A 19,175-nucleotide genomic window follows, 5' to 3' on the forward strand; every position below is an offset into this window, starting at 1 on the left:
CCTATTCTTTGTTTTTCCTCAATTCTCTGCCCCATCCCACTTGGGCAGGGGAGGGGACCCACTGAAGGGCTCTGTGGTACTCAGCTGCTGCTGGGTTAAACGACAGCAACCTGTGCCAAGTCAAGCAGCTGTGCTGGAAATTACCAATCACAACCATCATCTGAGAAAAGGAAGAAGCAAAACCCAGAAAGAAACAGCTCACTACTGCCTTTGTAACCACCACCTATCTTAAGGCTTAGCAGGCTCCTGTCTGGTCCAGGAAGGACAAGGACAGGTAACTGCTGTTGCCTCTGGGACAGGTTTTGCTTTCAGCAGCTACTCGCAGAGCACTAATGACAACATTCTGTTCTAACAGGTCCATGTCCTTCTTGTAGGAGGTGCCTTGGAGTTGAACACGGTACTCAAGGTGTGGCCTCACCAGGGCCGAGTACAGGGGGACAATCACTTCCCTCGCCCTGCTGGCCACACCACTTCTGATCATAGCCTGGATGCTGTTGGCCCTCTTGGCCACCTGAGCACACCGCTGGCTCCTGTTCAGCCACCTGCCGACCAATCCCCCCAGCTCCCTTCCCTCCGGGCAGCTTTCCAGCCACTCTGCCCCCAGCCTGCAGCCTTGCATGGGGTTGTTGTGCCCCACATGCAGGACACGGCACTTGGCCTTGTTGAACCTCGTCCAGTTGGCCTTGGCCCATCGCTCCAGCCTGTCCAGGTCCCTCTGCAGAGCCTTCCTTCCCTAAGGCACATCAACGCTCCTGCCCACCTTGGTGTCCTCTGCCAGCTTGCTGACGGTGCACAATATCCCCTTGCACCAGGACAGGTGGTGCTGGGAGTACTGGGGCAGAGGAGGCGTCCCTGGGACGTGCTGTGCCCTTCCCTCATCCTGTTCTCCTGGCAGGGAGAGCATGCAGCTCTGGGGCCAAAGGAAGGCCCCGGAGCTGGGCCCTGGGCTCTTCCCCGTCCTTCCTGCGTGCCCAGAGCCATGGGGATGTGCCTGCAGGCCCAGCTCTGCCCCATGGCCCCGAGGGATGGACAATGGATGCGGGAGAGAGAGAGAGACACAGAATGGTGCAAAGAGTGAAGTTCCAAGCACTTGGGGGCTTTAATTGGAAAGAGCGCTGCACAGGGAAAGGCCATGCTGAAAAACTTCACAAGGAGCCTGGCGTGATGTTGGGCCATGGGTGCGGGCGGGCCGATGGAGCTGTTTCTGCAGCGTGCTGAGGGCTGGGCAGGGACGGGTGCCCCCCATGGGCAGGGCCAGCCCTCCCTGGGGCCGGAGCCCCCTCCTGCAGCCGTGTCCCCAGGGCCTCCTCACGGTGCTGTCCCCAGGGTGCCCATGTCAACGTCGTCATAGCCCGTGTCCCTGCGGGGCTGCGCCGGGGCGTCCCCGCCGTGGGGAGCGGGGGTCTCCTCCGGCACGGCCGCAGCATCGTCGTAGCCATCCGGGGGGCCGTGCCCGGGCTGGGCCAGGGGGGCTGCGCCAGGCGAGGAGGGGCCGGGGCTGAGGACACAGCCTCAAGGGCCGTGTGCCCTCACCTCCCCAGCACCACTGCTCGATCTTAGCCCCTCTTCTCTGACCCTTGTGCCTTTGTGTCCCTGTTCAGTGCCCTTTCCCCTACCTGGGGCCTCTCCGGGGCTGAGCTCCTCATCATTGCCATCCCAGCTGTCATCCTGTGGCTTCATGCCTGAGCCCTTGGACAGGGAGCCTGCGGTGGAGACTGTGGTGGTGGGTGCTTGGCCAGGGATGGGGACAGCCCCAGGCCCTGGGGACAACCGTGCTCCTACCTGTGTGGCTGGGCACCTCCTGGTACTCGGGCATCAGGCTGTAATCCAGCTCCTCGTACACGGCCTCAGCGCCGACATCCGTGGCTTTCACGGGGTCTGTAAGGAAGTACACGCTGCAACGGCATGCCCCACTGTTCCCCACAGCCCCATGGAGACTCCGAAAGGGGCACCAGGGGAACCCCCGAGGCAGTGCCCACCTCGGCGTTGCAGCCGTGCGCGGTGTGCCTGCACAGCCAGGGCTGCCAGGGCCAGGCCCAGCAACGTCCCCAGGAGCACGCACAGGACCGTGGGCACCGGCACGCTCCCCGACACTGCTGTGAGTGGGGCAACGCTGCTGCTGCTGCTGGCACCTGCAGGGATGGCGAGGGGCAGCGTGAGGCCGGGATCCGCACGGCAGCAGGGGCAGGGGGCAGGGGGCAGGGGGCAGTGGGCACGGGCAGAGCCAGCTGGGCAAGCACCCCCGTGCCGGCAGCTGCTACCTGCAGTGCTGGTGGCCCCGCTCGTGTCCTCGGTGTCCTCGTCACAGGCGATGTGGGCGACCCCCTCGGGGCCGCAGGACTGCAGGTGCCAGGGCGCCGAGGGGCAGCGCCAGAGCGAGGGGGCCCCCTCCTGGCATCGCACCCAGCCCAGCCAGGCGGGGACCGAGCCCTGTGCGGGGACGGCCGCCAGCCTCCCCCCGGTGCCACAGCCCAGCTGGCGGCAGACAACGGCAGCTGTGGCGGGGCTGGTGTCGTTGGCGCACACGCGGCCCCACGTCCCCTCGCGCAGCACCTCCAGGTGCCCGCTGCAGCTGCTGCTGCCCCCCGCCAGACGCAGCAGCCCTGCAACAACAGGGGACGGGGGGGGTCGCGGCACCGTTGGGACAGGTGGGGCAGCGCGCACCCCACGGGCAGCGGGGCCTGCTCCCCACCCAGCTCAGGGATCACAGTGCTCACCTGAGCACACGGCACCGGCACCGCCGCCCCGGCGGCAGCCGCGCCGTGCCGGGGCTGGGCAGGCCCAGAGAGCCGCCTCCGTCCCCGAGCAGCCCCCGGCACCCGGCCACAGCGTCCCCACGCCGGGCCCGAAGCGCTCCGAGCCGGGCGCCTCCAGGGCCCGCCCGCAGCCCAGCTGGCGGCACACGACGTCGGCATCTGGCAGGTCCCAGGCGTCCTGGCAGACGGTGCCCCACGTGCCCTCGCTGTACACCTCCACCCTGCCGGCGCAGCGCCCGGGGCCGCCCGCCAGCCTCAGCCGCCGGCTGCCTGCACGGGAGGGCCAGGATGGGGCTGGGGGCGCCCGCTGGGCACCCGCGGCCCTTCCCGGCGCACTCACCTGAGCAGGCGACGGCCGCCTCTGGGGGGCTGTGGCCGGGCGCTGCGGCAGGCCCCGAGGCGTTGCACTGCGCCAGGAGCTCCTCGGTGCCAGCACAGCGCAGCTCCTGCAGCTCCACGGGGCCCGAGCTGGCGGCCGGCACAGCGTAGACCTTCTCTGGCACACCGCAGCCCAGCTGCCGGCACGCCACGGAGGCAGCTCGGTCGTCCCCCGGCCCCGCAGCCACGCGGGCCCAGGCCCCGGGGCTCGTGGCCACCTCCAGCCGCCCGTCGCACCGGCTCTCCCCGTCCAGCAGCCGCAGGGGCTCAGCGGCGCCTGCAAGAGCCCGGCCGTGCCGTGGGGACGGGCGCTGCTCCCCGCCTGCCACGGGTCCCCGCGGCCCCTGCACCCACCTGAGCAGTTGACGGCGGCGGCATGGCCAGGGGGGCAGGCGGGCTCCCCCAGCAGCGCCACGGGGCACTCGCCCGGGTGCCGCTCGCTCCCGCTGCAGCTCAGGGCATCGCGCCGCAGCGGCCCCGTCGCCGTGCCCGTCCCGAAATGGCCTCCTGGGGGCAGGGAGGCGGCGGGGCCGCAGCCCAGGTGGCGGCACAGGACGTGGGCGTCGCGCAGGTCCCAGGCGCTGGCACACAGCGCTCCCCATGTCCCCTGCGCCTCCACCTCCACCCGCCCGGCGCAGCCCGAGCCGCCATCCGCCAAACGGAAACCGGTGTAGGCTGCGGCGCAGAGAGGGCGCTGGGGGGATGGCAGGGCAGGGACCCCCCGGGGCACCCCACGCTGCAAGGGGCTGCCCCGGCCCCCCGGACAGCGGCCCCAGCACTTACGTGAGCAGACGATAGCAGCGGGGCCAGCACAGGCCTGGCCGTGGGTCGGCCGCCGGGCGCAGCTGGCCAGGAGTGGCTCGCTGCCGTTGCACTCAAAGGCGCCGTCCCAGAGCGGCCCCGTTGCTGCCCCAAAATGGCCGGCAGCGGGGACGGCCACTGCCGTGCCGCAGCCCAGCTCCCTGCACACCACCTGGGCGGCCTTGAGGTCCACGTGGCCGTGGCAGACGGTGGCCCAGGCCCGGCCCTGCCGCACCTCCAGCCGCCCCGAGCAGGCGCCGTCCCCTCCGGCCAGACGGGAGAACCCTGCCGCGAGAGGAGGGCTCCTGGGGGGGATGCGGACGAGGGGGCTCCCTGCAGCACCGCATGTCCCCAGCACTCACCTTGGCACACCACAGTGCTGTCGTATTCATGAGGGCCATCATAGGGTCCCCAGCCTCGAATCTTGCAGTCCCAGAGGGCCTTCTCAGTCCCATCACAGTCAACAAGCGCCAAACTGAGGGGGCCATCAGCTTGGCCAAAATTAGACCCTTTGTAGATGTCAGCAGCCGAGCCGCAGCCCATCTGCTGGCACACTACCTCAGCGTCCTCCATGTCCCAGGCATCATCTGCCACCGTGCCCCAGCGTCCCCGCAGCTTCACCTCCACTCTCCCCTCACACGGTCCCCTGCCAGCCACCAGCCGCAGCTCCAGCGCCTCTGTACAGGGCCGCAAGCCTCAGATTTTTCCAAGGGGGTCCCAGCACAGCATCCCCAGCACCACCACCGCGACTCACCTGTGCAGGTCACCCCCACGTCCCGATCATGGTCACAGAAGTGTTTGCCCCAGCCATAATGGGGGCAGTCCTGCAAGGTGGCCTCAGAGCCACGGCAGAAGAAGGGGTGCAGCCAGATGCGTCCCTTGCCCTGCCCAAATGGGGCGTACGGGGACGCCCGGGCTACTGCTCCACAGCCCAGCTGCCGGCACACCACGCCGGCGCCCCGGTGGTCCCAGTCAAAGTCGTAGCTGCAGACGGAGCCCCACTCGCCCTCGTGCTTCACCTCCACGCGGCCGGCGCAGCGCCCGCCACCATCCACCAGCCGCAGCTCCCCGCTGCCTGCAGGCAACCCCAGGGACCTTGCTGAGCCCGGGGAAGCCCGCCCCACGGCTGCTCCCTGCCCCACCGCTTGCCCACGGCCAGCCCCTGCCCCACGGCCAGCCCCACCACTCACCCCTGCAGAGCTGCACGCAGAGGAGCAGCCCCAGTGCCCTGGCAGGCACCATCCTGCCCCCAGTGCCAGACGCAGCCCCGCGCCGGGGAGGGGGATATATAGGCAGCCCCCGCTGGCAGGAGCCAATGGGGGCGGCGGAGGCACCTTGTGAGCCGCTATCAGGAGGGTTATCTGCTGCCTGCCGGGGCCCAGCCTCCAATAACCTGCTCCGTGCCCAAATATGAGACTCGGCTCCGCTTCTGGCGTCACGCACCCCCCCGCCTCCCTGCTGGGGCTCAGCACCCAAATGTCCCCGAGGGGAGCCAGCCTGCCTGGCTCCTGTATCCCCCTGAGCTGCGGTTGGGACTGTGCCTGAGAGCAGGTCCCCATGGGGACAGGGTTATCCCCAGCATGGGGTCCTCCCTCATATCATGGCCTCCCTCAGCACCCCAGTACTCAGCCTGTGTCGCGGGGTCCTTGACCCAACTGGAAGAACCCCGGGGTTCACTGTGCATAATCAGGTCCCTGTGCTGGCCTCAAGACATGCAGGAGGGACATCTCCAGCCCCTGCAGAGGCTGGTAGCACAGGGCACAAAGGGGGCAGATTCCCCCTCCCAGAGACCCGGCGGCGGCTTTAACTGCACGCAGCTGCTGAGGCACCTGCGCTGCTGGCGATAGCATCGTGCCTTTGAGCAGCAGTGGGGATGCTGCCAACGGGCTTAGAGCTGAGGCTTCAGCCTCAGGCCACCAAGCTGCAGCACTGTCCATGAAGGAAATGTGTCACATACACAGGTTCCTGTCCAACACCAGGGACAGCTTGTGGCCTGGGCATCACCCAGAAAGACCCCAAAGAGGCCACATGTGCCTCTGGAGCTGGGGGCAGAAAGAAGGAGCCCTAAAGTGGGAGGAGGAGGAGGAGAAGGAGGCAGCCTGACCCTAGCAGCAGGCACATAGAACAATAACAGTGCACAGCTTGTCGTGGAGAGGGGGTGGGGGGCGGGAGGGTGTCTAGCTTCTGTGGGGCCAGCACAGAAGCCCCCAGCTTTATAAGGGGCCAGGAGCAGGGGCCCAGCCCTTCCTGCCCGTGTCCCTGTGTGTAGCCCGGTGCTGGGGCAGGAGGAAGTGTGTGCCAGGTGCGCAGGCGCCTGGCATTGCCCTTCTGGCACTGTCCCGCTGCAGGAGGAGCGCGTGGCAGCAGGGCTCGCTGGGAACCGGTGACTGCTGGGACTACGGCTGCAGCTCCGGGCTCTGCCAAGGGGCTGCGGCTCCCGGGCTGCTCTGAAAGCCCCAGGCCGGGCTTCAGCCTGCAGGACCTTGCTGTGCCAGCAAGCTGGGCGCCCAGCCCCAAAAGCTGTGGTGGGGAGGTCAGCCCCAGGAGCAGAGTGGGGAGTGCTCCCCCACCTGGAGATCACATCTTGGCCCTAGGAATTCAGAATTTTTTTTTCTGGGACAAGTAAGGAGGGGGGTTAGCAGAACTGCTACCTTGGACTTCTGGAGGGCAGACTTTGGCCTGTTCTGGTGACTGGTTGGCGGAGTCCCTTGGGAGGCAGTGCTGAAGGGAAAGGAAGGATGGAAAGGAAGGGAATCCTAAAGGTGCAGGAGCAGGCTGTCCCCATCTGCCGAAAGACAAGACAGCGGGGAAGAGGATCTGCCCAACTGAACAGAGAGTTGTGTCTTGAGCTCAGGAGAGAAAAAAAGAAAAAAAAAAAAAGTTAAAAAAAGTTTAAAAATTTATGACCTTTGGAAGAAGGGGCAGGCCACTCAGGTACAACATCCAAAGATGTCGTGAGCCTATGCAGGGAGAAAAGAAGGGCCAAAGGCCAGCTGAAACCTAGTCAGGCTTGTGCTCCCAAGAACAGTAGAAAATGCTTCTCCAAATACTCTAGCAACAAAAGGAGGATGAGAAAGAATCTCCAGCCCTGACTGGATGTGGGGGAAAAACAAACTGACAAGAGATGAGGAAAAGGCTCAGGTATACTTACCTATATGCAAGTCTATGGTGCCAGATGGGATCCACCCAAGGGTACTGAGGGAGCTGGTGGAAACGCTCAACAAGAATCATAGAATCTCAGTTGACTGGCAACTTGCAAATGTGACGCCCATCTTCAAGAGGGGCTGGAAGGAGGATCTGGGCAACTACAGGCCCGTCAGTCTGACCCTGGTGCCAGGTAAGCTCATGGAGCAACTTACCTTGAGTACAATCACATAACACTTACAGGAGACCCAGGTGATCAGGCCCAGTCAGCATTGGTTTAGCAAAGGCAGCTCCTGCTTCACCAACCTGGTCTCTTTCTCTGACAAGGTGACACGCTCAGTGGATGAGGGAAACGCTGTAGATGTTGTCCACCTAGACTTCATTTAGGCTTTTTACACCATTTCTGAAGCATTCACCTGAAGAACATGGCTGCTCAAGGCTTGGATGGGAGTATGCTTCGTTGGGTTTAAAACCGTCTGGAGGCCAGGCCCAGAGAGTCGTGGTGAATCGAGCTACATCCAGTTGGTCACAAGTGGTGTGTCCCCAGGGCTCAGTGCTGGGTCCAGTTCTCTGTAATCCCCAATGATCAGATGAGGGGATCTCATTCACCCTCAACAAGCTGGCAGAGGACACCAAGGTGGGCAGGAGTGTTGATGTGCCTGAGGGCAGGAAGGCTCTGCAGAGGGACCTGGAGCGATGGGCCGAGGCCAACTGGATGAGGTTCAACAAGGCCAAGTGCCGCATCCTGCATGTGGGGCACAACAACCCCATGCAAGGCTGCAGGCTGGGGGCAGAGTGGCTGGAAAGCTGCCCGGAGGGAAGGGAGCTGGGGGGATTGGTCGGCAGGTGGCTGAACAGGAGCCAGCGGTGTGCTCAGGTGGCCAAGAGGGCCAACAGCATCCAGGCTATGATCAGAAGTGGTGTGGCCAGCAGGGAGAGGGAAGTGATTGTCCCCCTGTACTCGGCCCTGGTGAGGCCACACCTTGAGTACTGCGTTCAGCTCTCAGGCCCCTACTTTGCCAGCTTCCCGGTAGACTGGAAGCTGGCAAATGTTGTGCCGATTTTCAAGAAGGGTCAGAAAGAAGACCCTAGCAATTACAGGCCTGTCAGTCTCACGTCAGTGCCTGGTAAAATCATGGAGAAGTTGGTTTTCGAACTTATTGAGGCGCACCTGGGGGACAAAGCAGTCCTTGGTCCCAGCCAGCATGGGTTTGTGAAGGGTAGGTCCTGCCTAACTAACCTGATTTCCTTTTATGATAAGATCACCCGTATGGTGGACCAAGGGAAACCAGCTGATGTGATTTTTTTGGACTTCAGCAAGGCTTTTGACACAGTTTCCCATACGATCCTACTGGACAAAATGTCCACCATACAGCTAAATAAAAACATCATACGATGGGTGAGCAATTGGCTAACGGGCAGGGCCCAAAGGGTTATGGTAAATGGGGCTGCGTCAGGCTGGCGGGCGGTCACCAGTGGGGTCCCTCAAGGCTCCATTTTAGGGCCGGTACTTTTCAATATTTTTATAAACGATCTGGATGTAGGAATAGAAGGTATTTTGAGCAAGTTTGCTGATGACACCAAACTTGGAGGAGTTGTGGACTCGAATGAGGGTGGAAAGGCCTTGCAGAGGGATCTGGATAGGTTGGAGAGCTGGGCAATCACCAACCGCATGAAGTTCAATAAGAGTAAGTGCCAGGTCCTGCACCTGGGACGGGGAAACCCTGGCTGCACGTACAGACTGGGCGATGAGACGCTGGAGAGCAGCCTAGAAGAGAGGGATCTGGGGGTCGTGGTAGACAGCAAGTTGAATATGAGCCAGCAGTGTGCCCTGGCAGCCAGGAGGGCCAACCGTGTCCTGGGGTGCATCAAGCACGGCATCGCTAGTAGGTCAAGGGAGGTGATTGTCGCGCTCTACTCTGCGCTGGTGCGGCCTCACCTCGAGCACTGTGTGCAGTTCTGGGCACCACAGTATAAAAAGGACATGAAACTGTTGGAGAGTGTCCAGAGGAGGGCTACGAAGATGGTGAAAGGCCTGGAGGGGAAGACGTACGAAGAATGGCTGAGGTCACTGGGCCTGTTCAGCCTGGAGAAGAGGAGGCTGAGGGGAGACCTCATCACAGTCTACAACTTCCTCGTAAGGGGGTGTCGAGAGGCAGGAGACCTTTTCTCCATTAACACCAGTGACAGGACCCGCGGGAACGGGGTTAAGCTGAGGCAGGGGAAATTTAGGCTTGACGTCAGGAGGGGGTTCTTCACAGAGAGGGTGGTTGCACACTGGAAAAGGCTCCCCAGGGAAGTGGTCACTGCACCGAGCCTGTCTGAATTTGAGATTGGACTGTGCACTTAGTCACATGGTCTGAACTTTTGGGTAGACCTGTGCGGTGTCAAGAGTTGGACTTGATGATCCTTAAGGGTCCCTTCCAACTCAGGATATTCTATGATTCTATGATTCTACTACAAGAAGGACATGGACCTGTTAGAACAAGTGCAGGGCATGGCCATGAGGATGATGAAAGGGCTGGAGAACCTCTTGAGAGCAGCAATCTACAGCCAATCACACAGGCTCAGGCAAGGATCTCAGGGAAGAAGCATATTTATTCACAGTTGCAGTGGTGGGCATCCTGCATGTGGGAACACGCAGCAGAAGTGTATCGTAACCTTGTATTCCCCACTACCCAACACTTCATTCCTCCCTTTTCCTTAGTGGTTGAGTACTACAGGTTAACAAGCTACTCAGCGCTTATTACTATACAATATGTGTACAATCTTTATTTGACCAACCTTTAGTTTCTCATTTTCCCCATTTTATTCTTTTACTCTTGTGTATAGAGGGGCCTTTTTTTTTTAATTAATTTATTTTTTTTTTAAATTTTGCTAACCCTTGTTCTTCTGAGACCTCCCACTGTCCCGTTATATAATCAACTTACCTCCTCCTCTCTCCCCCCCCCACCCCTTATGCTTGCACAATCACTTTGGAATATGCAGGGTTGGTGAAATGTTGAACTGCAAGAACACAATTTTAATTCTCACACTCTCCTCTGCAGACAAGCCGAGGGACTTGGGGTTGCATTTCCAGCGTTTTGACCGCACCACACAGCTTGGTGTCAGCTGCAAAGTCGCTGAGGTTGCACTCAATTGCACTGCCCGTGTCACCAACAATGTATTAAACAGCGTCAGTGCCAGCAGTGACCCCTAAGGAACGCCACCCGTCACTGGTCTCCACCAGGACATCCAGCCGCTGACTGGATGGTTGATGGTGGTTGCAGACCCAGGTGTGTGTGCAGAGGCGTGAGTGCTGGTGCTGGCCTGAGTGATGCTGGAGTGAGTGGTGTTCCACAAGGGTCTGTCTTGGGACTGGTGCTTTTCAATACCTTCACTAGTGACTTCGAGGATGGGTCTGAGTGCACCCTCACCAAGTTTGCAGATGACACTGAGCTCAGTGGTGCAGTTGATACCGAAGAAGGAAGAGATGCCATCCAAAAGGACATGGACAGGGTGAAGAAGTGAGCCCGCATGAACCACATCAGGGTCAACAAGTCCAAGGTGCTGCACCTGGGTCGGGGCAATCCCAGTCAGGGGTACACACTGGGAGCAGGACTCATTGAGAGCAGCCCTGCAGAGAAGGATTGGGGGTTGTGGTGGAAGAAAGGCTCGACATGAGCCAGCAGTGCGCACTTGAAGGCCAGAAGGCCACCTGCATCCTGGGCTGCATCAGCAGTGGAGTGACCAGCAGGGCAAGGGAGGTGATTGTCCCCCTCTGCTCTGCCCTTGTGAGGACCCACCAAGAATCCTGCGTCCTGGATCACGGCCCCCAGCACAAGAAAGATGCAGACTTGTTGTCGCGAGTCCAGGGGAGGGCTGCAAAGGTGATCAGAGGGCTGGAGCAGCTCTCCCATGAAGAAAGGCTGAGAGAGCTGGGGCTGTTCAGCCTGGAGAAGAGAAGGCTCTGGGCAGACCTTCTTGTGGCCTTTCGGTATTTTTAAAGGGGTCTTATAAAATAGATGGAAAAGGACTCTTTACTCAGATAGGAAATGTCTGGAACAAGTGGGAATGGTTTTAAACTAAAAGCGGATAGATTTAGGTTAGCCATCAGGAGGAACTTCTTCCCTGTAAGGGTAGTGAGGCACTGGAAAAGGTTGCCAGGAGAAGCTGAGGATACCCCATTCCTGGAGGTGTTCAATGTAAAGCTGCAGGGGGCCTTGGCCAACCTGACATAGTGGGTGGCATCCCTGCCTATGGCAGGGGGTTGGAGTTAGATGATCTTTAACATCCCCTCCAACCCAAGCCTCTCTTCATTCTTCCCAGCACCCAGAGCAGGGCGCACACGCAACCAGGGCCTGGAGGCAAAGGCTGGCAGCTTGTAACATTCATGAGCTGCTGCCTTTAGGATGGTCGCTTTGCTGCTGCTGGAGCATTGCAGGCTTCTGCATAGGAGTCAGTAAGAGAAAACAGGAGTCCCTGCCCCAGCGACAGCAGGTACAAGCAACATCAAATAGCTGCAGTTAATCTGTTTAAGCACTGACTTCGCTCTGGGGAAGCACCCTGCCTATCAGATCATACGCCCTAATACGGAAAGCAGCCTTCGAAAATGCTCCTCACAGCTCTGCCTTTCTCATGCACTTTCTCTGCACTGTGAGTAGCTTCTGAAAGTAAAACCTGTCCCAGCAAAAGAGGCAACAGCAGTCGCCTGCCCTTGTCCTTCCAGAACTGGACAGGAGCCTGCTAGGCCTCAAGATAGGTAGTGATTACAAAGGCAGTAGTGAGCTGTTTATGGGTTTTGTTTCTTCCTTTTCTCAGATGATGGTTGTGATTGGTAATTTCCAGCACAGCTGCTTGACTTGGCACAGGTTGCTGTCGTTTAACCCAGCAGCAGCTGAGTACCACAGAGCCCTTCAGTGGCTCCCCTCCCCTGCCACAGTGGGATGGGGCAGACAACTGAGAAAATAAACAGACATAAAACAAAACAAAAACCCAGATGATATGAAAGGGCTGGTGTTGTGTGGAGTGGGGTCAGGCAGTGCTACTTGGGCCCACCCCTGCACCTGCACGCCGCAGCCTGTCCTATCGGCCTGCCCTGGCTGCCTGGGGCTGGAGCTGCCTAGGGCAGAAAGCGAGAAGCCGGAGGAGCTGGGGGGGAGAGCAGCTCTGCTCTGACACCCCGAGGACATCCTTTGGGCCTGGTCCCCAGGCTGGGGTGTCTGCTTCCCACTCTGCTTGTGGGGCTGACCTTCCCATCGGGGCTTTTGGGGTTGGGCGCCCAGCTTGCCGGCACGGCAAGGTCCTGCGGGCTGAAGCCCAGCCCGGGGCTTTCAGAGGAACCCAGGAGCCGCAGCCCCTTGGCAGATGCCATGCGGATACCATGGGCTTGTTCTCAGCTCTGAGCCCCTGTGCCATTAGCGCAGCTCCCCAGCAGCTGTGTGCAGTCGATGCCGGTGCTGGGTCTCTGGGAGGGGGAATCTGCCACCCCTGTGCCTGTGCCACGAGCCTCTGCAGGGGCTGGAGATGTCCCTCCTGTACGTCTGGAGGCCAGCACAGGGACCTGATTCTCCCTGGTGACCCTCGGGGTTCTTCCAGGTGGGTCAAGGACCCCGCGACACAGGCTGAGTACTGGGGTGCTGAGGGAGGCCATGTTCTGAGGGAGGACCCCATGCTGGGGATAACCCTGTCCCCATGGGGACCTGCTCTCAGGCACAGTCCCAACCGCAGCTCAGGGGGATACAGGAGCCAGGCAGGCTGGCTCCCCTCGGGGACATTTGGGTGCTGAGCCCCAGCAGGGAGGCGGGGGGGTGCGTGACGCCAGAAGCGGAGCCGAGTCTCATATTTGGGCACGGAGCAGGTTATTGGAGGCTGGGCCCCGGCAGGCAGCAGATAACCCTCCTGATAGCGGCTCACAAGGTGCCTCCGCCGCCCCCATTGGCTCCTGCCAGCGGGGGCTGCCTATATATCCCCCTCCCCGGCGCGGGGCTGCGTCTGGCACTGGGGGCAGGATGGTGCCTGCCAGGGCACTGGGGCTGCTCCTCTGCGTGGAGCTCTGCGGGGGTGAGTGGTGGGGCTGGCCGTGGTCCAGGGTCTGGCTGTGGATAAGTGGTGGGGCAGGGAGCAGCTGTGGGGCAGGCATCCCCCGGGCTCAGCAAGGTCCCTGGGGTTGCCCGCAGGCAGCGGGGAGCTGCGGCTGGTGGATGGCGGCGGGCGCTGCGCCGGCCGCGTGGAGGTGAAGCACGAGGGCGAGTGGGGCTCCGTCTGCAGCTACGACTTCGACTGGGACCACCGGGGCGCCGGCGTGGTGTGCCGGCAGCTGGGCTGTGGCACGGTGGCCCGGGCGTCCCCGTACGCCCCGTTTGGGCAGGGCAAGGGACGCATCTGGCTGCACCCCTTCTTATGCCGTGGCTCTGAGGCCACCTTGCAGGACTGCCCCCATTATGGCTGGGGCAAACACTTCTGTGACCATGATCGGGACGTGGGGGTGACCTGCACAGGTGAGTCGCGGTGGTGGTGCTGGGGATGCTGTGCTGGGAACCCCCTGGAAAAATCTGAGGCTTGCGGCCCTGTACAGAGGCGCTGGAGCTGCGGCTGGTGGCTGGCAGGGGACCGTGTGAGGGGAGAGTGGAGGTGAAGCTGCGGGGACGCTGGGGCACGGTGGCGGACAATGCCTGGGACATGGAGGACGCTGAGGTAGTGTGCCAGCAGATGGGCTGCGGCTCGGCTGCTGGCGCCTACCACAGCTCTCACTTTGGCCGAGCTGACGGTCCTCTGAGCTTTGCTCTTGTCGACTGTAACGGCAATGAGAAAGCCTTATGGAACTGTAACATTTTGGGCTGGGGACCCTATGAGAGCCCACATAACTACGATACTGCTGTGGTGTGCCAAGGTGAGTGCTGGGGACATGCGGTGCTGCAGGGAGCCCCCTCGTCCGCATCCCCCCCAGGAGCCCTCCTCTCGCGGCAGGGTTCTCCCGTCTGGCCGGAGGGGACGGCGCCTGCTCGGGGCGGCTGGAGGTGCGGCAGGGCCGGGCCTGGGCCACCGTCTGCCACGGCCACGTGGACCTCAAGGCCGCCCAGGTGGTGTGCAGGGAGCTGGGCTGCGGCACGGCAGTGGCCGTCCCCGCTGCCGGCCATTTTGGGGCAGCAACGGGGCCGCTCTGGGACGGCGCCTTTGAGTGCAACGGCAGCGAGCCACTCCTGGCCAGCTGCGCCCGGCGGCCGACCCACGGCCAGGCCTGTGCTGGCCCCGCTGCTATCGTCTGCTCACGTAAGTGCTGGGGCCGCTGTCCGGGGGGCCGGGGCAGCCCCTTGCAGCGTGGGGTGCCCCGGGGGGTCCCTGCCCTGCCATCCCCCCAGCGCCCTCTCTGCGCCGCAGCCTACACCGGTTTCCGTTTGGCGGATGGCGGCTCGGGCTGCGCCGGGCGGGTGGAGGTGGAGGCGCAGGGGACATGGGGAGCGCTGTGTGCCAGCGCCTGGGACCTGCGCGACGCCCACGTCCTGTGCCGCCACCTGGGCTGCGGCCCCGCCGCCTCCCTGCCCCCAGGAGGCCATTTCGGGACGGGCACGGCGACGGGGCCGCTGCGGCGCGATGCCCTGAGCTGCAGCGGGAGCGAGCGGCACCCGGGCGAGTGCCCCGTGGCGCTGCTGGGGGAGCCCGCCTGCCCCCCTGGCCATGCCGCCGCCGTCAACTGCTCAGGTGGGTGCAGGGGCCGCGGGGACCCGTGGCAGGCGGGGAGCAGCGCCCGTCCCCACGGCACGGCCGGGCTCTTGCAGGCGCCGCTGAGCCCCTGCGGCTGCTGGACGGGGAGAGCCGGTGCGACGGGCGGCTGGAGGTGGCCACGAGCCCCGGGGCCTGGGCCCGCGTGGCTGCGGGGCCGGGGGACGACCGAGCTGCCTCCGTGGCGTGCCGGCAGCTGGGCTGCGGTGTGCCAGAGAAGGTCTACGCTGTGCCGGCCGCCAGCTCGGGCCCCGTGGAGCTGCAGGAGCTGCGCTGTGCTGGCACCGAGGAGCTCCTGGCGCAGTGCAACGCCTCGGGGCCTGCCGCAGCGCCCGGCCACAGCCCCCCAGAGGCGGCCGTCGCCTGCTCAGGTGAGTGCGCCGGGAAGGGCCGCGGGTGCCCAGCGGGCGCCCCCAGCCCCATCCTGGCCCTCCCGTGCAGGCAGCCGGCGGCTGAGGCTGGCGGGCGGCCCCGGGCGCTGCGCCGGCAGGGTGGAGGTGTACAGCGAGGGCACGTGGGGCACCGTCTGCCAGGACGCCTGGGACCTGCCAGATGCCGACGTCGTGTGCCGCCAGCTGGGCTGCGGGCGGGCCCTGGAGGCGCCCGGCTCGGAGCGCTTCGGGCCCGGCGTGGGGACGCTGTGGCCGGGTGCCGGGGGCTGCTCGGGGACGGAGGCGGCTCTCTGGGCCTGCCCAGCCCCGGCACGGCGCGGCTGCCGCCGGGGCGGCGGTGCCGGTGCCGTGTGCTCAGGTGAGCACTGTGATCCCTGAGCTGGGTGGGGAGCAGGCCCCGCTGCCCGTGGGGTGCGCGCTGCCCCACCTGTCCCAACGGTGCCGCGACCCCCCCGTCCCCTGTTGTTGCAGGGCTGCTGCGTCTGGCGGGGGGCAGCAGCAGCTGCAGCGGGCACCTGGAGGTGCTGCGCGAGGGGACGTGGGGCCGCGTGTGCGCCAACGACACCAGCCCCGCCACAGCTGCCGTTGTCTGCCGCCAGCTGGGCTGTGGCACCGGGGGGAGGCTGGCGGCCGTCCCCGCACAGGGCTCGGTCCCCGCCTGGCTGGGCTGGGTGCGATGCCAGGAGGGGGCCCCCTCGCTCTGGCGCTGCCCCTCGGCGCCCTGGCACCTGCAGTCCTGCGGCCCCGAGGGGGTCGCCCACATCGCCTGTGACGAGGACACCGAGGACACGAGCGGGGCCACCAGCACTGCAGGTAGCAGCTGCCGGCACGGGGGTGCTTGCCCAGCTGGCTCTGCCCGTGCCCACTGCCCCCTGCCCCCTGCCCCCTGCCCCTGCTGCCGTGCGGATCCCGGCCTCACGCTGCCCCTCGCCATCCCTGCAGGTGCCAGCAGCAGCAGCAGCGTTGCCCCACTCACAGCAGTGTCGGGGAGCGTGCCGGTGCCCACGGTCCTGTGCGTGCTCCTGGGGACGTTGCTGGGCCTGGCCCTGGCAGCCCTGGCTGTGCAGGCACACCGCGCACGGCTGCAACGCCGAGGTGGGCACTGCCTTGGGAGTCCTCGTGGGTCTAAGGGGAACTGTGAGACGTGCGAGTGCAACACGTGCTTCCTTGCAGGCCCCAATAGAACCACAGATGCCGGCTCCGAGGTTGTGTACGAGGAGCTGGATTACAGCCTGATGCCCGAGTACCAGGAGGTGCCCAGCCACACAGGTGGGAGCACGGTTGTCCCCAGGGCCTGGGGCTGTCCCCATCCCTGGCCGAACACTCAGCAGCTCCTTCTCCACCGCAGGCTCCCTGTCCAAGGGCTCAGGCATGAAGCCACAGGATGACAGCTGGGATGGCAATGACGAGGAGCTCAGCCCCGGAGACGCCCCAGGTAGGGGAAAGGGCACTGAACAGGGACACAAATGCACAAGTGTCAGAGGAAAGGGGCTATGACAGAGCAGTGGTGCTGGGGAGGTGAGGGCACATGGCCCTTGAGGCTGCGTCCTCAGTCCCGGCCCCTCCTCGCCTGGCGCAGCCCCCCCGGCCCAGCCCGGGCACGGCCCCCCGGATGGCTACGACGATGCTGCGGCCGTGCCGGAGGAGTCCCCCGCTCCCCACGGCGGGGACGCCCCGGCGCAGCCCCGCGGGGACACGGGCTATGACGATGTTGACATGGGCACCCTGGGGACAGCACCATGAGGAGGCCCTGGGGACACGGCTGCAGGAGGGGGCTCTGGCCCCAGGGAGGGCTGGCCCTGCCCATGGGGGGCCCATGGGGGGCACCCGTCCCTGCCCAGCCCTCAGCCCGCGGCAGAAACAGCTCCATCGGCCCACCCGCACCCGTGGCCCAACGTCACGCCAGGCTCCTTGTGAAGTTTTTCAGCATGGCCTTTCCCTGTGCAGCGCTCTTTCCAATTAAAGCCCCCAAGTGCTTGGAACTTCACTCTTTGCACCATTCTGTGTCTCTCTCTCTCTCCCGCGTCCATTGTCCATCCCTCGGGGCCATGGGGCAGAGCTGGGCCTGCAGGCACATCCCCATGGCTCTGGGCACGCAGGAAGGACGGGGAAGAGCCCAGGGCCCAGTTCCGGGGCCTTCCTTTGGCCCCAGAGCTGCATGCTCTCCCTGCCAGGATAATGTAGAATGATAGAATCAGAGAATATCCCGAGTTGGAAGGGACCCATAAGGATCATTGAGTCCAACTCCTGCCACCACACAGGTCTACCCAAAATCTTAGACCATGTGAGTAAACGCACAGTCCATGCACTTCTGAAACTCCGACAGGCCTGGTGCCATGACTGCTTCCCTTGGGAGCCTGTTCCAGTCATTGACCCCCCTCTTGGTGAAGAACCTCTTCCTGATGTCCAGCCTAAACCTCCCCTGCCTCAGCTTGACACCATTCCCACGGGTCCTATCACTGGTGATTAAGGAGAATAGGTCAGCGCCTGCCCCTCCACTCCCCCTCATGAGGAAGTTGTAGACCACGATGAGGTCCCCCCTCAGCCTCCTCTCCTCCAGGCTGAACAGGCCCAGTGCCCTCAGACTCTCCTCATGCATCTTCCCCTCTAGGCCCTTCACCATCTTCATCGCCCTCCTCTGTGTCATACACAATAAATATTTGTTCATTGTCTTTTGTATTATAAAAACAAGGAGTTCCGTTTGAGGAGCGGGAGTTGCAAAAGCTCCCTGCTGAAGTAAGGAGCTGTATAATACTTGGAATCATAGAATCATAGAATATCCTGAGTTGGAAGGGACCCTTAAGGATCATCAAGTCCAACTCTTGACACCGCACAGGTCTACCCAAAAGTTCAGACCATGTGACTAAGTGCACAGTCCAATCTCAAATTCAGACAGGCTCGGTGCAGTGACCACTTCCCTGGGGAGCCTTTTCCAGTGTGCAACCACCCTCTCTGTGAAGAACCCCCTCCTGACGTCAAGCCTAAATTTCCCCTGCCTCAGCTTAACCCCGTTCTCGCGGGTCCTGTCACTGGTGTTAATGGAGAAAAGGTCTCCTGCCTCTCGACACCCCCTTACGAGGAAGTTGTAGACTGTGATGAGGTCTCCCCTCAGCCTCCTCTTCTCCAGGCTGAACAGGCCCAGTGACCTCAGCCATTCTTCGTACGTCTTCCCCTCCAGGCCTTTCACCGTCTTCGTAGCCCTCCTCTGGACACTCTCCAACAGTTTCATGTCCTTTTTATACTGTGGTGCCCAGAACTGCACACAGTACTCGAGGTGAGGCCGCACCAGTGCAGAGTAGAGCGCGACAATCACCTCCCTTGACCTACTAGCGATGCCGTGCTTGATGCACCCCAGGACACGGTTGGCCCTCCTGGCTGCCAGGGCACACTGCTGGCTCATATTCAACTTGCTGTCTACCACGACCCCCAGATCCCTCTCTTCTAGGCTGCTCTCCAGCGTCTCATCGCCCAGTCTGTACGTGCAGCCAGGGTTTCCCCGTCCCAGGTGCAGGACCTGGCACTTGCTCTTATTGAACTTCATGCGGTTGGTGATCGCCCAGCTCTCCAACCTATCCAGATCCCTCTGCAAGGCCTTTCCACCCTCATTCGAGTCCACAACTCCTCCAGGTTTGGTGTCATCAGCAAACTTGCTCAAAATACCTTCTATTCCTACATCCAGATCGTTTATAAAAATATTGAAAAGTACCGGCCCTAAAATGGAGCCTTGAGGGACCCCACTGGTGACCGCCCGCCAGCCTGACGCAGCCCCATTTACCATAACCCTTTGGGCCCTGCCCGTTAGCCAATTGCTCACCCATCATATGATGTTTTTATTTAGCTGTATGATGGACATTTTGTCCAGTAGGATTGTATGGGAAACCGTGTCAAAAGCCTTGCTGAAGTCCAAAAAAATCACATCAGCTGGTTTCCCTTGGTCCACCATACGGGTGATCTTATCATAAAAGGAAATCAGGTTAGACACTTGGCTAGACACTATGAAAAT

General features: G+C 62.6%; 2 protein-coding genes across 2 annotated transcripts; one reads left to right on the forward strand and one right to left on the reverse strand.

The window, feature by feature from the left end:
- Positions 1 to 235: 235 nt before the first annotated feature.
- LOC116489498 (scavenger receptor cysteine-rich type 1 protein M130-like) lies at positions 236 to 5,177 on the reverse strand. Its single transcript, XM_032187918.1, has 12 exons — positions 5,126 to 5,177; positions 4,690 to 5,010; positions 4,298 to 4,612; positions 3,918 to 4,220; positions 3,489 to 3,809; positions 3,097 to 3,411; positions 2,718 to 3,026; positions 2,226 to 2,603; positions 1,953 to 2,096; positions 1,783 to 1,866; positions 1,617 to 1,703; positions 236 to 381 (listed from the first exon to the last, which is right to left on the reverse strand). The coding sequence occupies exons 1-12, from the start codon at positions 5,175 to 5,177 to the stop codon at positions 236 to 238; spliced, it is 2,775 nt and encodes a 924-aa protein (XP_032043809.1).
- Positions 5,178 to 7,100: 1,923 nt separating this feature from the next.
- Positions 7,101 to 16,915, forward strand: LOC116489499 (antigen WC1.1-like). Its single transcript, XM_032187920.1, has 14 exons — positions 7,101 to 7,272; positions 7,670 to 7,830; positions 11,880 to 11,895; positions 13,238 to 13,558; positions 13,636 to 13,950; positions 14,028 to 14,330; positions 14,439 to 14,759; positions 14,837 to 15,151; positions 15,222 to 15,530; positions 15,644 to 16,021; positions 16,151 to 16,267; positions 16,346 to 16,441; positions 16,521 to 16,607; positions 16,752 to 16,915. Exons 1-14 carry the CDS (start codon positions 7,101 to 7,103, stop codon positions 16,913 to 16,915), a joined length of 3,075 nt encoding a protein of 1,024 aa, XP_032043811.1.
- Positions 16,916 to 19,175: the final 2,260 nt, after the last annotated feature.

The sequence above is a fragment of the Aythya fuligula genome, chromosome 5 (assembly GCF_009819795.1).
Source record: "Aythya fuligula isolate bAytFul2 chromosome 5, bAytFul2.pri, whole genome shotgun sequence".
NCBI lineage: Eukaryota > Metazoa > Chordata > Aves > Anseriformes > Anatidae > Aythya > Aythya fuligula.

Excerpts from the sequence above, each read along its gene's own strand:
- LOC116489498 (XM_032187918.1), bottom strand. The coding sequence starts at position 5,177 with ATGGTGCCTGCCAGGGCACTGGGGCTGCTCCTCTGCGTGCAGCTCTGC. Across the intron at positions 4,221-4,297 it reads CAGCACTGTGGTGTGCCAAG|GGTTCTCCCGTCTGGCCGGA; the intron begins GTGAGTGCTGGG and ends CTCTCGCGGCAG. Across the intron at positions 1,867-1,952 it reads CTGCCTCGGGGGTTCCCCTG|CCACGGATGTCGGCGCTGAG; the intron begins GTGCCCCTTTCG and ends ACCCCGTGAAAG.
- LOC116489499 (XM_032187920.1), top strand. The coding sequence starts at position 7,101 with ATGGTGCCAGATGGGATCCACCCAAGGGTACTGAGGGAGCTGGTGGAA. Across the intron at positions 13,951-14,027 it reads TACTGCTGTGGTGTGCCAAG|GGTTCTCCCGTCTGGCCGGA; the intron begins GTGAGTGCTGGG and ends CTCTCGCGGCAG. Across the intron at positions 16,608-16,751 it reads CAGCCCCGGAGACGCCCCAG|CCCCCCCGGCCCAGCCCGGG; the intron begins GTAGGGGAAAGG and ends CGCCTGGCGCAG.